Raw genomic sequence first — 17,102 nt, forward strand, 5'->3', positions numbered from 1 at the left:
CATACCCTTCAAAATAAAATTCCCGTAGATGCTTTTTTATAATGGAGACTCAATAACCAGGAGGTCCTCTTGGGGAGGTGGAGGAACGTTGACGAGCGAGGGTATGTTTTTCTAAACATGTTTTTATGGGAAAAAAATTAAGTACATGCAGAGAAATAGCTGATTAGTTCTTCATTAAGTCTTGTTGCATCAAAAAATTCTGCTTTGCTTTATATTCTAAGAGTTGCTTACTTGCTCTGTTTGGTGACTTTTTTAGTCATTTTTGTGTGGATTTTTTATTTGTTTGTTTAAACACTTGTACTTTAGCAATTGAAATTAAATCCTGACTCAAAGATAGCAAAAGGCACGTGTATTTTTAAAATGAAAACTTCCTATTATAGCTAGCACATTTGATTAGCATTATTCAGTCAGTGAAATGAGAACACGTAGTGAACAAAATGCCGTGCACACCTGCAGAAGAGGATTGGGATTTTTTTGCTCAGAATTCTTAAAAAAAAATGGACTCCCCCACTTTTTTCTATTTCCAGTGGCACTAATCCTCTTCCATACACACCTGTACAAGTTTATGTAATCTAATGTAGTGGACCCGCTATCCAAATATCACCTGTAATTCTTTCTCAAATACAGATACTGATGCTTGGATGATAGACAAACCTATTTGCCTGATTTCAGTAACACGTTCACAGAAAACACACAATGAAAATCCTAAAACGAAACATATGAACAAACCTATACCAGCTGCCCAGTATTCAGTATTCTAGGGTGGACATTGTGCAATTGATATAATTGCTTCATGCGAAGAAAAAGCACTACAGGTGTGATGTTTGCTTTGAGTTTGCTGACGCAGGGTGGTGCTGCAAATATAGAGGTCTCTTTATACATCTAAAGAAAACATATAATAGGGTAAGAGAGGCACTTTGGTACTGCAGGAGGAAGTCGGGAGTGCCAGGGAAGTATGAGGACAGCAAGACAGTAGCAAGGTGTGCAGTGGGAGTGAGAGATGTGTTCAAGGTGGACATGAGATTACAAGGGTCAGCTTTGAGCCCGCCCTTGTTTGCAGTGGTGATGAGCAGGTTGACCGATGAGGTTGGGTATGAAGGGACTATGATGTTTGCAGATGATGCTGTGATCTGAGAGGAGCTGGAAGAGAAGCTGGAGAGGTGGAGGTATGCTCTGGAGACAAGAATAACAAAAGTCAGTAGAAGCCAAATAAAATACATGTGTGAATAAGAGCGGGACAGCTGTGCATGACTGAGGCTTGGCCACCCATAACCCTGTCGCTGGTTCACCACTGTTCCTTACTTGGACCCCTTTGATAGATCCTGAACACTGCAGACTGACAACATCTCACAAGAGATGCTTTTGAAGTTGTGTAGCATCACAACTTGGCCTGTCACAAGGATAGAGACACATAACCATTCATGTGCACATTTACATTTACAGTCCATTTAGATTCACTAATTCACCTAACCCATACATGTCTTTGGACTACGGTAGGAAGCCAGAGTATCCGGGGGCAACAATACAAAGTCCATACAAAAAGGCCTCAGTGTGGATCTGAAGCCAGTACTTTCTGAGAGGTGACGGTGGTAAACTCTGCACCACCATGCGCATGCTGCCCATAATAAATAATAAAAATGTAAAATTAGTAAATACTTTAATGTATTAGACATAGACAGAGCAACTCTGGAGGCTGGCCAGGTAGCCAGCGACATAGGTGAAGGAACCCTGGAGGCCAGCACTAGAAGACGTGAGGCTTGGCAGGAGATCTGAGGAGACGATTTACTGGAAGAGACCTGCATCGATGGAGAAAGCGAGTCTGCCAGGAGACCAGACAAAACGCCAGCAGCAGTGGAGATGGAATGCATCAGGAAGCCTGGCCGGTGGCTGAGGAGGAAACGGGGAGTTGCTTGGATGGCTGGGAGAAGTTGCTCTCAGAGGGTGTTTTAGTCTTTATTTGTGGCTGTGTTCTTCATGGCAAAATTGTGAGTCAACTCCCTTGGATGGGAAGCAAGCCCTCACATGAATGGTAGCAGGGTGTTTTACTGTTGGCATGATGCAGGACTGATTGTAGCACTCCACCTTCTCCTCTCTGCACAGTCCTGTTTCTGGATGCCCCAAACAGAGAAAAGGCCAGTCTGTCCTCCATGTTTTTGTTGCGACTTCTTTGGCCTGCTTGAAAAAGACCATCCTCCAAAAGCCTTTGCTTCACTGTGCATGCAGATGTCCTCACCCCTGCCTGCTGCATTCCTGACCACGTTCTGCACTGGTAGTGCCCCGATGCTGAAGCTGAATTGCCTTTAGCAGACAGTGCTTGCTGGACACGAAAGCCTTCTTCACAACAGCTGAACTTCTACTAGCAGCAGTATCCTTTTATGCAAAGCAAGGATGACTGCTCATGTTTCCTTGCAGGTAACTATGGTTAACAAAGGACGGACGATGATTTCAAACACTACCCTCCATTTAAAGCATCCAGTCTGCTATTCTAAGGGCTTGATTACACTCCATTGTGGACACAAACACTGACAGCTGGAGACCCAACAGCCAAGCAGTCTGCTTAAAGTTGGAGGACGCCCAAATGGTCTCCACAGACAAACCAGTGCGGTCAGAAAAACAGGCAAGCATGCAGACACCTGCAGGGACCCTCGCACTAATTGTCTGATGATTAAACTACTGACCAGTTCACAAAGGAAGAACATCTAAACTCTGCGTGATTTCCAGCCATGTTCTTATCAACACTCACCTGCGTTAATGAGAGGATCACTAATGATGTCAGAGTCCATCTGTGGCAGTGGAAATGGGTTTTATAGGAGTATGTTCATTTTCATGGCAAAGATGAAACACATGCACGCATTCGATCACTCGTGATAATACTCTGCTGTACATGCAGATTGCCAGCAAACTTTGTGATAACTTGTGTCGTTCTCAAAACCTTTGACTATGATTGTACTACATTATCAAACGCACCCTGAATTTCAAGGTAGGTTTATTAGGTTTAGTGCAGTTTCATATGGTAGTCTGTGGTAACCTGCTCAACAGCTGAACATCCCATCTGTGGTATTATTAAATTCCCCCACAAGAGGGCAGAATACTTCCAGCTTTGGCTTTTAGATGAAGTCTCAGTCTGTTTAAGGATTTCTTTGATGGTCACATCTTATCTTGTTGATCATGAAATCATTACAAATTATTACTGTAGCTTTACTCCAAGGATTTAAAAGCACAGATGCCATTTATTCAAATATTTCTCTGTCATTTGACTTTTTGAAACCAGTAACAGATTTTTGAGCAAGAAAGTATGAAAACTTCTTTCTGTTAATAAATAAATAAACAGCATTTTTGCAGCTATAATTTCAGATTTTTATCTCAAAATGCTGATTTTCTATGTCAAATTTCTCCAAATATAGTTCATAATCACAATTTTGGAATAATAATTCTGACTCATGAACGACAAAAATATTTTTGTCAGTGGTGAAAACAAACTTCCATAACAAAGTGATCAATCATACATCATACCATACATTATCCATATTCACAGTTACGTGTAATGAAAAAAACAGCAGTTTTAATGTTTTTCTCTCTTTTTTTTAATGTTCATGGCTGTTTATGACATGATGGCTGATGTGTGGTCCTGAGCCTGTGGACTGGTTTTGGTTCTGATGATTATTATGTTATGTTTCATTCTTCTTAGGATTTCCTCCTCAGAGTTTGGTTTCTGTTCTGTGTCTCTGTGTCTGTCCCACGCCTCTGTTCTCTCCCTGTTGCCATGTCTGTTGCTTTAGTGTTGAGCTGGTGTCTGTGCATACCTGTTGTATTTCCTGTTTTACTTTGATAGTCCCTGTCCTGTGTGGTTTTGCTTCCCTCTTGTCTCATCAGCTCTGATTTCTCCCAGCTGTGTTTCCCTGATTGCTCCTGTGTGTATTTAAGCCCTGTGTGTTCTCCTGCTTGTTGTTGGTCTGTCTGTGTCATTACTGTGTAGCTTTCTGCATGTCGTGCTCTCAGTTTAGGGTGTTCAGTGTAGCCTATGTTTAGCTCTTGTTTGTGCTTGGTTTTGCCACTCTGTAAATAAAGTTAAGTCCTTCTCTGCACTTCACACGTCGCAGCCGTGACGTCATTATGAAAACATCACCTCGTTCCTATTATGGCTTTGTGTCGCTGATATGACACATTTACTTTTCTATAGAGCAGGGCTGAAAGCCGTTAATGAGCAGTTAAAAGTGACCGTCTCTGTCCTTAAAGGCTTTAGCTTAAAAGGTAAAGTGTTGGATAACTAGTTGCCTAGCAGCACTAGTTCTTCTTAACTGTAACAGCTGGAGAGGAAATTAAGGCAAAAACATATCAGAACAACTGTGGGCCGTGAAATCAAAACAACAGCGTAAAATACAAAAGGTATTGTTTGGGTCAACGAGGGGAAGTGACTGATGTGTCCAACACATTCAACACAACAGAAATAACACAGCAAGCAGTTATTTTGTCCACAGTCACAACAGAATTTAGAATTTGATCAATAAAAACTGAGATGAACACATGACGTCAGTTACATCACGTCCAAGTCGCCACCACGGTCAGTATGAGCTGTGCTTGGATTCATTCAAACACGCTGTGTGAAACAAGATTAATGTGTTACTGTGATACAAGTCAAGCTCAAACTCACAAACCTGGTTATTTGACTAAATCACCATGGTAACTTCAACCCCGGCATAACAGAGAAAGTCAGTAACAACCACAGTGATGTAGTGACTCCTGTGCAGTTTAATCCTCAGGCTGGAACAATGGCAAAACTTCTGCTTGTATGTCCGTGGTCGTGCTTAATAAAGTGTATTTGAATAGCAGCGCCGCGGTCCTCTGATACGTCCCCTGTCCTTGCTTTTCTAACGTTGTCTCCTAGGGCCTTCATGGCCAGCCCCCTGAAGATCGGCTCGTAATCTGGGGAGAGCCACAGCTTCAGTTCAACACTTCTCTCCAGCAGTGGAAGAGCCACTGGCTGCAGCTGATGAAGCTCAAAGTCCGCTAACTACGTCTCCTGGTGGCATCAAAAAACCAAAACTGAAATATTAACCAGGGAAATCAGCAGCTGGGGAACACGAGGCACATGAACAGAATCACAATAACAACACACGGGTGACGTAAAACTACATGCAATAAAGAAAACAGACAAAGAATTACCAAAATAAAACGGGGGAAATAATGTGAGAGGTGAAACCTCGGTCTAATTACTGGGTTGAAAGCACAGCTGCAGGTAACCGAAGCCTCTTTATGTTTGAACACAGAGACGTGTGTTTCAGCTGAAGGAAGATTGATTTGGTATTATATCCTGCTGATGAAGAGCCCAGACAGGATGTTTTGCTTGGTCAATGAGGAGCTTGATACTAAGCAACACCAACTCCTAACTTTATGTTTCACTCCCATCAGAAACTCGTAGTGGGCCTACCTGTTAGGCTGAACCCTAACCTGGAGACAGGTCATCTAAAATAAGGATTTTGTTCAACTGGGAGCAATATTCCCTCCAAGATACCACATTTATTTAAAATACTTAGTGACATGCTTTCATTCACAGATCACCAGGCTGCTGCTTTGCTGACAGGGAGAGCAGGATGAGGTCATTATACACTTGTGGCTGCTGTCATTTGTTTTTAATGGGTTTTAACTTGACAGCTTAGAGCCGAGTCACGTGTTCGTGTGTTTAGTCCTTATATGTTACTGCCTGTTAGGGATAGTGGAGATTAGGCAACAACTAACCATCTGTGTTTAGGAGAAAGCTCAGAAAACTAAAAGAAACCCTGGGCCTGAGATCCAGGGACCATGGTGCTGCTAATAAGCAGTCAGGTGTTTGTGGCCTGAAACGATTTGAAATTCTGAGCACTGCTCACACCTGCACCGAGCTCCAGTGTTAGCCACACTTAGCCGGGTCCAGATGTCCATCCTGGAGCTGACCTCTGGAGAAAGCTCGGACTGTGAGGCCCAGACACACGGCACTACACAAGCAACACTACAAACTGAGTACAGTATGGGGCGATCGTGGCTCAAGAGTTGGGAGTTCGTCTTGTAATTGGAAGGTTGCCGGTTCGAGCCCCGGCTTGGACAGTCTCGGTCGTTGTGTCCTTGGGCGAGACACTTCACCTGTTGCCTACTGGTGGTGGTCAGAGGGCCCGGTGGCGCCAGTGTCCGGCAGCCTCGCCTCTGTCAGTGCGCCCCAGGGTGGCTGTGGCTACAATGTAGCTTCATCACCAGTGTGTGAATGTGTGTGTGAATGGGTGGATGACTGGATATGTAAAGCGCTTTGGGGTCCTTAGGGACTAGTAAGGCGCTATATAAATACAGGCCATTTACCATTTACAGTATAAGGTTTGTGTTAAGCAAAAATTGTGTTTTGGGAGTATTTTTAATCAGTCCTCACAAAGTTGTTTTCTATCCAAACGTAGCTCATATCTACAAACGTGCCAACACATCTACAGGCCACACTTCCTCTGGAGAAATGTCTTCTTATTGTAAAGAATCATTTGGCTCCACCTCCTGCTTCTGTCGCCCACTGGTCGCCCCCCATACACGTCTTTCCGGTCGGGCTTGATCTCGTCTCCGTGCTGCTAGTACTGAAGAAACAAACGCTCCATTCTGTCGTCTTTTATTTGTGTAGTCAAATAAAAGGTTCGTTTTTCTCTTTGATTGTTTTACGGTTTGGGGACAGAACCGGAGCACTTCCCCGTCTCTGACCGGAGGAGCAGCAGCAGGAGCTCGGCGGAGGAGAGAGAGGCAGGCGGAGAGCGCCGAGCAAAGGTAACGAGGCTCCTCTGTGAGCGGACTGCTTGTGCTTTCAGTGGAGACGGAGGAACGGTGTTTTTGCTACGGAGAGCAGAGGATGTGAATCGCCAGTGAGAGCGTGATGGCCGAGCAGGAGGCGCTCTGTTGCAGCAGCATCGAGCAAAACGTCCCCGGGTCCTGGTTTGAGGAGTGAAAGCAGAGTGGCTATCCTTCGTTCCGCAGACTCCATTACGCACCAGCTGCTGCTCCTAAATGCCTTCATTCCTGTTTCCGCTCTGTTCCCGTTCACGCTGTGAGAGGATGGCTGGCTGGCGTTGAGGAGAACCAGTGTCGGCCCCTCGCTGGCTTCTGGATCGCGTGTTCTTCCTGCGGCAGAACCACGGACAGCGACGATGACTCGGCTGCGCAGGAAAGCGCTGGTGGCGCTTTTCCTCTTCACGCTCTTCATTTTTGGGACCATGATGGGCCTGAGGACGCTGAAACCCAGCGACGGCTTTTCGGACCTGGCTCCTGGTATGGATTTCATCGGGGAGAGGTCAGAGAGGAGGCGGCTGGATGTGAAAGACGTGGTGGTTTCCCCAGGTCAGTTCCACATGAGCAGCAGCGACACGAAGGTGGTTTTCACCAGATCGGACCGGGAGTACAGCATATTCTACGACGTCCACATCTTCTACTACCTGTGGTACGGCTCTCCCAGCGTGGACAACAAGTACATCCACTGGGATCACGTGCTGGTGCCACACTGGGACCCAAAGATCGCAGCCAGCCATGCTCAAGGAAAGCACACGCCTCCGGATGACATTGCCTCGAGTTTCTACCCCGAGCTGGGACCCTACAGCTCGAGGGACCCGAAGGTGCTAGAGTCACACATGGCCCAGATAGAAGCGGCCGCAGCGGGTAAGCACTGTTGCAACATTGGCTCTGTGTGTATGTGACAGAGTCTCGGCTCTTTGAATGCTAAGTGCAACGAAGCATGTTCATGTTGAACTATCATAACTAAAAGTATCCAGATTAAATGTAAAATATAAAGTTTCCAGTGCTGTGAAGAGTAAAACAGTGTTGTCCTCTATTCACGGTGAACTAGAAGAATGCAGTTTCATTTACTATGCATGAATATGCACCATAACGCTGCTGATCAGCTTTATTCACGCGTATCTCGGTCCGTTTGGTCTGCAGCACTAGTCCTGTGGGGCTGTGGGAGTATGTTAGAGGGGCACCGTGTTCACAGGCTGCACTTTCTAAATAAAATGCCTCTTCCACATGGATGGATGAACACACTGACTCTATGCAAACATGCAAAACTTCAAGATAACAAGTTTGCTTAGAGATGGTGATAAAACACCAGTGTCTGATCAGGAGATTTACATGGTAAATATTGTTTCATCAATATTACAGAAAGTTCCCTCTAATTAAAAAAAAAAAAAAGCAAACCAACATGTGTAAATTTCAGCATCTTCGGGCGAGCCTCCTGTATTTGCATCAGTGCCACAGTCTCTCACTTCCATCTGGTAAACCTTGTTTCACTCTCGCTGCTCTCCTTCTGTCACAAATCTCCACCGTCTTCATTTCTCTTGTGCACCGTGCGTTGCTTTGGATGGTTGACCCCAGGTTTGTAAACTTGTGATCATATCATATAAGTAAGGAACTGGAACAAACCCACAGCACCCGGGTCTGCCCAAGGACCCCAAGTAAAGCAAGCTTTACTTGGTCCTAAGGACCCCAAAGCGCTTTACACTATACACAATCATCCACCCATCCACACACACATTCACACACTGGTGATGGCAGCTACATTGTAGCCACAGCCACCCTGGGGCGCTGACAGAGGCGAGGCTGCCGGACACTGGCGTCACCGGGCCCTCTGACCACCACCAGTAGGCAACGGGTGAAGCATCTTGCCCAAGGACACAACGACCAAGACTGTTGGAGCCGGGGCTCGAACCGGCAACCTTCTGATTACAAGACCCAACTCTTGATCGCCCTTTATTACAACTCAAAGGTTGCAGTTCACAGCACACCCGCTGCAAGCTCAACACAACCAACAACCCGAACACAGGACCCAGTACAATATTTAAGGCTATGTCCACACTAATGCGTTTTCGTTTAAAAACGCATCGTTTTCTCTCCGTTTTGGCCTCCCGAGACGCCGCTTTCCTCAAGGGAAAACGCAGCGTTTTGAAAACGCTCTCGAAAACGCACACATTTCAAAACGGAGCTGCCCTGTCGCAGTGTGGACACACGAAAACGCAGACTTTCGAAAACGATGACGCATGTTGGTCATGTGATGCAGTCATGTGGCCAATTAAACAAAGATAGCGGAGTGCATTATACGGCAGTTGTTTTGATTGCTCTCAATTTTGACTGCCCTAAAAAAGATGAATATCAGTTTGTACGTGCTCCAGATAGCTTTTCTTTAATTCTTTAATCCTCACTCGTTTTTGCGCAGGACTGGAACGTAAGCGTTTTCATCTGTTTCAATGTGGACGACTGTGTGGATGCGAAACGTTTTCAGATGAAAACGCCGTTTTCAAATCTATCTGGGCTAGTGTGGACGTAGTCTAAGTCGGGGGGGGGGGGGGGGGGGGGGGGGGGGGGGGGGGGGGCATGATTGCGGATGCACGGAACCGCAATCCACGCCCGCCACATACCCCCATCCCCCGACTGAGGCCAGGGAGCCATCCGGCCAAACCTAATCCCCTCCCCCCGTGAGCGGGAGAGAGACCGTCAGCGTCCCCAGCTCCAGGTCCGGCGACAGGGGGGTGTGAGTTCAGGTGGTCGCCCGCGGCTCCAGCAGCGCTGGCGAAACTGGTCCGGAGGTTGGTCGCATGGCAGGTGGTCGCGGCTCACAGGCGGCTGGGCCGACGTAGGATCAATTGGCGCGCCGGCCTCTGGTGGAGATGAGGCCGGTCTGGCCAGCATGCCGCCCTCAGACTTGGCGGGGCTGTCGCACGGCACGTCCTCCGGCCGAGCAGGCTCCTCCTCTTCCGCTGCTCCCGGCTGGAGCAGCTAGTGGTGGGCGGATCCAAATATCGATTATACCGATGCCAAGTTGGCGGATCGATACTAGCCTGGTGAGATCGATTCTTTAAGTTCCGCTCTTGTTTGCGGTGCTGTCGTTTTGGCAAAGACGAAACAGCCAGCGACTCGCTGCACCTGTGTCAGCGCAGAGCAGGCACACTTTGCTCCCCTCCTACCTTTTGTGTTTAGATGGTGCGCTGTCACGTGACGTGCCTTAGACGCGTTGGGGGTTGTTAAGTTGTTTACATATTATTTATATTTTTACCAGCTGTTATTGTTGTTGAGAATTTTAATTGTAAATTTTGTATTATAGTTTCTCAACAGTGCTTGTTTAGATTTTTTAACTGGTTTGCGCAATTTATTGTAACATTTTTATTAAAAAAAGAAAAAGATAACTAAACCGCCACGGCAGACCCGATGGCATTTTCATGCTTCGCAGCATCATTTATTCTTACAATGATCACACGGCTGTGTGGCACGGCTACAGTACATTCTGCTGCAGCTCTCCCGCTGCCAGCCGTACACATCACCATCAACAACAACACAGAACACGCCACAGTTTTTAAGCCGGCGAGGCGTGGTTGTACATGCCATGCATGCAGCGGCATTGCAGAACACACCCCGCCACATACCCCCTTCGCCCCTGAGGCCGGGCCGAACCTACTCTCCCCTCCGCGAGCAGGCGGGGGCCCGGACCATCGGCGCCCCAGCTGGGCAGGCGGTCGGCGTGCAGTACCATGCAGCATGCTCTGTTGGAAGAGAGGCTAGACCGGACAGCACACCGCCCTCGGGTGTGGCAGGACCCCCACGCACCTCCGTCTCCAGCTTGGCAGGTCCCGCTGGCGCGCCAGCCTCCGGCTCACCCCGAACCGGCCCTTCCCGTGCGCTGTCCACCCTTACAATAATCACACGATTTCTCTGCATTCAACTCTGCATCTCGCCCGCTGTACACATCACCAACAACAACACAAGCAGAGCACAGGTTTTAAGCCAGAGAGGCGTGATTGTAGACGCGGTGCAGGTGAGTCCATCTCACCTGCCCTGGCATCGCAGAGCAGCCACAATAATTTCTACTTTGTCCTAATTATGTCCTGGGTTTTAACTATTTAATAATGAAAAAGGAAACATCACAAAAAACACTTAAGGTCATAAAAATAAATTGAGATTTAGCAATTCAATGGCGTATCCACCTTATTTATTGAGTATCGGCGATACTGGCCCGTATGTACTTGATATGGGATCGATACCAAAATATGGAGTATCGCACACCACTAGGAGCAGCTCCTCCACCTCTGTCAGGTGCGGACCCTCACGCACCTCCTCCGCAAGCAGGCGCAAACCCTCGCGCAGCTCCTCCCCTTTCTCCTCCTCCTCAACCGGCAGGCACGGATCCTCACGCTCCGCCTCCTCTTCCTGCGACGGCTTGGCAGGTTCCTCCCGCGCTCTCCGTGCACTGACCTCCAACTCGGGCTGAGCAGTTGGGTAAGCTGTTGGTGGACCCAGTGGTTGCTCGGTGGCCCTCCTCTGGGGAGCATGAACAGGCGCAGGCCCCAGCCGGGTACAAGCCGCTCCCACCCCAGGAGTGAGGATGGGTGCGGTGGCAGGTCCTGGCTGGTCGCAACCAGTGGGGGTGGCGGCCATGTTGGCCAGGACTGCATCTGAGCTGCCAGACTCGCGATCCTCTGCGTGCGGCGCTCAACCAGGTCCTCCAGTTCTTTCTGCCAGCACCACAACACTGCCGCCTGCTCCTGCTATGTTGCCACCATCTGGGTCAGCTCCTTCCCCGGCTGGCCCGCGGGTCTGCTGTGTCCCCGTCCTGGGTTTCAGCACCGCTGTAACAAACCCACAGCAGACCCGGGTGCATGTTCACGCTTGGCAGCATACTTTATTACAACTCAAGGTTGCCGTTCACGACACACACCGCCACCGTGGGGTGACTGCTTGCACACGGCCAACCACCGGACCAGCGGCGCCGGGACCTGAACTCACACCTCCCTGTTGCTGGACCAGGGGTGGGGACGCCGTAGCTCCGGGCCGATTTTCCCTCTCCCGCTCACGGAGGGAGGGGAGTAGGTTCGGCCGGATGGCTCCCTGGCCTCAGTCGGGCAATGGGGGTATGTGGCGGGGCATTGCCTGCAGTGCTGTGCAGGGAAGGCGGACGCACCTGCACGGCATCCGCAATCGTGCCCTGCCGACTTAAGTATTGCACCGGGTGCTGTGATAGTGGTTGTTGTTATGTTGAGCTGCAGCTCTGTGTGTGGATGTACAGCAACCGTCAAAGCATTAATAAAATATGCTGCAAACCATGAACGTGCACCCGGGTCTGCTGTGGGTTTGTTACAGGAGCACTGACTGGAAGTTCTGATATCGCCTGTTTTTCGCTTGTCTGAATCTCATTCACTACAGTGAGAGCTAACTGTACAGTCTTCATCCTCCTTTCCTTTTGCTTTGCTGTCTTTGAAGGAGTGCTGGTTTTGTCCTGGTATCCTCCAGGGGTGGGGGACGACCACGGGGAGCCCACAGAGGACCTCGTTCCTACCGTTATGGACGCTGCCCACAGGCACAGCATCAAGGTAACTGGTGAGACAACCGGTATGTTTTCCCCTTTCTGACGATTTACTGAATTTCTAGATGGCTTGCCAGTGTTTCCTGACTGTTAATGTTAAGAACAGTATTGATTTGAATCTCTTAAAAATCAGCTTTGTGGTCACACTTTGACTTTGTGATTATTTAGACATCATCAACCTGAAGAGCAGAAAGATAACACTTAATAAAAAGAATTGATGAACGTGTAGAGGGGTTAGAGTCTTCCAGATAAGTATCAAGGCTGAGGATACACTGTACAAGTCCTGTATCTATAATGTGATTTATATCATGCTTTATAAATATGGAGGCACAGAATAATGACAAACATGCTAAAAGTAAGAGTACTTACATACTCTTAAGTATTTACGTAGTTGCATATACGTACACAGATATACGTATATACAGCTGAGAAGGTTTAGAAGCACATTTCAGTGTCTGTAGGTGCAGAAATATTGGACGTGGTCAGACTGACAGATTGTTTTAAAAGGTTTTCTTTTTGTACCCAAACATTAATGGCCCGCATTCTGTCACTCGCCAAAGAGCCAAAAGCAACTCCGGTTACCTTGAACATAGAACAGGTGTTACACATCGAATATACTGAAATACTCGAATACCTCAAGCTAGTATCTGCAGAAACGCAGTGTGAGTGAAGAATTCAGCTGTGACATTGATTTTGTTGATTAGGTATTTCCAGTGTTGGGAAGGTTACTTTTAAAATGTACTCCACTACAGATTACAGATTACATGCCCCAAAATGTAATCTGTAACGTATTCTGTTACGTTACTCAATGAGAGTAACTGATTCTGAATACTTTGGATTACTTAATATATTATCATGCTTTTTACAGCTACATGAATGTACTGTTGCTGTGATTTATTACTATTACTGAAGGTTACTCTCCATTTTTGCAGTGATCTCGTATAGAAATCAGGTCCGCAGCTCCGAACTGTAGTAAAGGGACCTCTGGCTAATACGTCGGGTTCGTGTCTGCTCGTAGCTGAAAACTAGCTTCACTTTGTTGTCTGGGTCAACTTTGCTAGTGAGAGACAGAGAGAGGCGTTGAAAGGCTGCTCATATGGAGCTTATTGTTTCAGAGGAAACAGGAACACGGCGTACAGTCGAGTCTTAACAGCTTACTCACAGCTGGGCTTCACTGCCCATCAGGCTACACTCTTCAGGGCGATGCCTGTAACACTCTGCCTGTTGCCTTCATATTAAATCATTTTTGAACAATAATTTTAAAAAACGTTTCTTCACGTCATTATGTGGCCGCGAGTAGAGGTGACGTGGGCCTGAGACTGAGGCACAGACATTAGAGCCTCTTAATGCGTGTTTGTTTGGGTTTCCACCAGCGTGGAAACCAAAAACAGAGAGGACATAGCCGAACATATGAAACAGGAACAGACCGCCGTGTAATCCATTTATTTCAGCAAAGTAACTGTATTCTGAATACCACCTTTTTAAACGGTAACTGTAACTGAATACAGTTACTCATATTTTGTATTTTAAATACGTAACGCTGGTGCATGTACTCTGTTACTCCCCAACACTGTGTATTTCACTGTGAACGTGTCACTGCATATACTGCTCTTAGACGCTCGCACACTGGGGGATGAGCCTGCTGTGCTAACAGAGAATTACAAAGTAAAATTCACTTGTGTATTCATTGATCATATATATTATAACATGCTGTTGAAGATCTTTGAGGTATTTCTACACAAAGCATATATGTGAACCACTGTGAACTGCTTTGTGTTTGCTAGGTTTGCCTCAGTGTGCTCGTCAGTTTTCCCTCCGTCTGTTCTTGAAAGTCCAGTTTTTCAGCGTTCACTCCACAAACAGTAGCTTGCAGGTAAACCGTGTGTGAAAAGCATGTTTTCTGCAGTCAGAGGGCCTAGTTAGGTTCTCCCTCCTAACACAGGCGGAGTGTCATCAGGTTTTATTGTGGCCATGGCTTTTACGTGACCCACAATTGAGATTTAACAAAATATAGTCTTTATTCATTTCAGAGTTTGGCGCCTATGTTCACCCATAATAACCTGTAAAATCTATCCGAGACTACAAATTTACAGCTTTTATTGAAAATTAATTTATTGCACTGTACGAAGAGTTAGTCCTTTATTTGTTAGTTTGTTTTGGTTTTTTGTGCAAACGACATATAAAAAATATGTATGTAATTTTGTCCTTTCGAGGCTTTCTAATATTGACTGCTGCCTGTCCATAATTTAAAGACTACTGAACATTGTATTGGTGATTATAGCTTGCAGTCAGTAGCATTTATTTATTAGCAAAATGAAGAGTCCGTCCTCCTTTTCTCAGGAGTTATGGTAAATGGCCTGTATTTATATAGCGCCTTACTAGTCCCTAAGGACCCCAAAGCGCTTTACATATCCAGTCATCCACCCATTCACGCACACATTCACACACTGGTGATGAAGCTACATTGTAGCCACAGCCACCCTGGGGCGCACTGACAGAGGCGAGGCTGCCGGACACTGGCGCCACCGGGCCCTCTGACCACCACCAGTAGGCAACGGGTGAAGTGTCTTGCCCAAGGACACAACGACCGAGACTGTCCAAGTCGGGGCTCGAACCGGCAACCTTCCGATTACAAGGCGAACTCCCAACTCTTGAGCCACGATACATTGTCAGCGATGTAGACCTCCTCATCCAAAGTGTGCCACAATGTTCCAGCAGCAAGCAGCCAGTGCTGGCAGTGAGAAGCATTACACTGCAACAGTATTAGACAACATCAGTCAAATGAAAGCACAAAATGAGCCTTTTCACTTGAACTTTGCTTTTACACTTTAACAGAAATAAGAACTACAGCCTAACCTTTAACTGCATGATCTCGGGTGCATCGGCTGCTTAAAGCCCTCCTTCGCCATCATTACCATTTACAGTCCAGCTGTCATACGAGTTTAATGAGCGAGTGCTCGTTTTCATTTGTTGACTTTTTGGCAAACATCACCAGATGCTTGTATCTCCTCCTTGCGTGTCATCATAGTTAGGTTGTCCTCAGCTGTGTCTTTTTGCCTCAGGGCTGTTGTGTCCACCTTTAGCAGCTTTCTTGCAAAGCATTGTGCTGGAGGTCACTGAAGGAGCTTCCTCTTTACTGCGCTGCCATCAGAGGCTGGCATTCACCTCTCAGACATGTCTCAGCTTTTCTCTTTCTCAGCTCCAACTGAAACAAGGTCAGAGCTCCTTTAGCACTAGCGGCTGTCAGATACCATAAAGCCATTAAATGTTGAAGGTGCTCGAGACAGCAGTGGCAAAATGAGCAGAGCCCCGTGTGGAGGACAGAAAAGCTTTCTCTTGGTCTACTTTTCATGCTTCCTTATATGGAAGTCTTAGTTTGAGAACTGGGTCTCTTTGTGAGTGTTAGTCAGACTTACACAACAGTGTGTATCTCACAGCTGACCTGAGCACTAATGCTTTCATGATTCAGTGCTCCAGAGCTGCTGCTAACAAAATACAAGTTTATCTGTGTTTGCTTTCTCTGCACATGTCATATGCATATGTTTGGGAGCTGCTTGTCCTGTGATGCAATGAAAAAGACGCAGCAGGAAACTGTCTGCCCCTCTGCCACTATATGAACGTGTCACAGAAATGACATTTTACAGACACAGGATCCCCTCCAGTGTTACACAATCTAACTAACCTCCTAACTATTGAGCTGGGTGCTATGTTGCTAAATAAAGTGCTGGCATTGACACCGTCTGGAAACTGGAATGGCAAAATAAAAGCTGTACTGACAAACAGTCTACAGCTGCTTTTCATGAAGCTTTAAGGCTCAATAAGCAAAATGGCCTTGTGCAGAATAGAGGATGCTTTAGGTGATCAGCACCCAAGTTAGACTCCATCCCCTGAGCTGGGCCTTTATGTGTAGAATGTTCTCCCTGAGTCTGTGTGGGTTCTCTTCAGGTACTCCGGAGAGAACCCACATGCAGTTAGTGGGATTTGGTTCATTAGTGATTGTGGTGTGAATGTGGTAGATGGGAAAGTTTCCATCCCCTCACAGCACTGAATTGGATAAGCGGAGGATGGATGGGTGGATGCATGGACGGAGGGAAGGATGATGGATGAATAGAAGATGGATGGAGGGGGGGATGATGGAGGGATGGACGGAGAGATGATGGAGGGATGATGGATGGATGGACGGATGGATGGAGGGAGGGATGATGGATAAATAGAAGATGGATGGATGGACAGAGGGATGATGGAGGGATGACAGATGGATGATGGATGGATGGATGGATGGAAGGAGGGATGATGGGGGAGGATGGATGGATGGAGGGATGATGGATGATGGATGGATGGAGGGATGATGGAGGGATGATGGACGGATGATGGATGGATGGATGGACGGAGGGAGGAAGGATGGATGGAGGGATGATGGATGAATAGAAGATGGATGGAGGGATGATGGATGGATGGATGGAGGGAAGATGGATGGAGGGATGATGGATGGAAGGATGGAGGGATGATGGATGGACAGATGGACAGATGGATGGAGGGATGATGGATGGATGGATGGATGGATGGATGGATGGAGGGATGATGGAGGGATGGTGGATGGATGGATGGACGGAGGGAGGATGGATGGAGGGATGATGGATGAATAGAAGATGGATGGAGGGATGATGGATGGATGGATGGATGGAGGGATGATGGATGGATGGATGGATGGATGGATGGATGATGGATGGATGGATGGATGGATGGAGGGATGATGGATGGA

The 17,102-nt window shown here is 47.1% G+C and overlaps 1 protein-coding gene across 2 annotated transcripts in view; it reads left to right on the plus strand.

Annotated features, from left to right (window-relative positions):
* Positions 1-52: 52 nt before the first annotated feature.
* The window catches only part of maneal (mannosidase endo-alpha like), a 26,412-nt gene continuing 9,362 nt past the window's right edge, over positions 53-17,102 (plus strand). Inside the window, exons 1-3 of one of the 2 annotated variants that reach the window (XM_005748857.1) lie at positions 53-101; positions 6,683-7,653; positions 12,238-12,347. In XM_005748857.1, coding sequence (XP_005748914.1) covers positions 7,149-7,653; positions 12,238-12,347 — 615 coding nt within the window. In that variant the 5' untranslated portion in view covers positions 53-101; positions 6,683-7,148. Of the gene's footprint in view, positions 102-6,534; positions 7,654-12,237; positions 12,348-17,102 lie in introns of those variants that run through there. The other variant, XM_013914862.1, reaches the window with a different exon arrangement.

The sequence above is a fragment of the Pundamilia nyererei genome, unplaced genomic scaffold, assembly GCF_000239375.1.
Source record: "Pundamilia nyererei isolate P.nyererei 1_Seehausen unplaced genomic scaffold, PunNye1.0 scaffold00232, whole genome shotgun sequence".
NCBI classification, from domain to species: Eukaryota; Metazoa; Chordata; class Actinopteri; order Cichliformes; family Cichlidae; genus Pundamilia; species Pundamilia nyererei.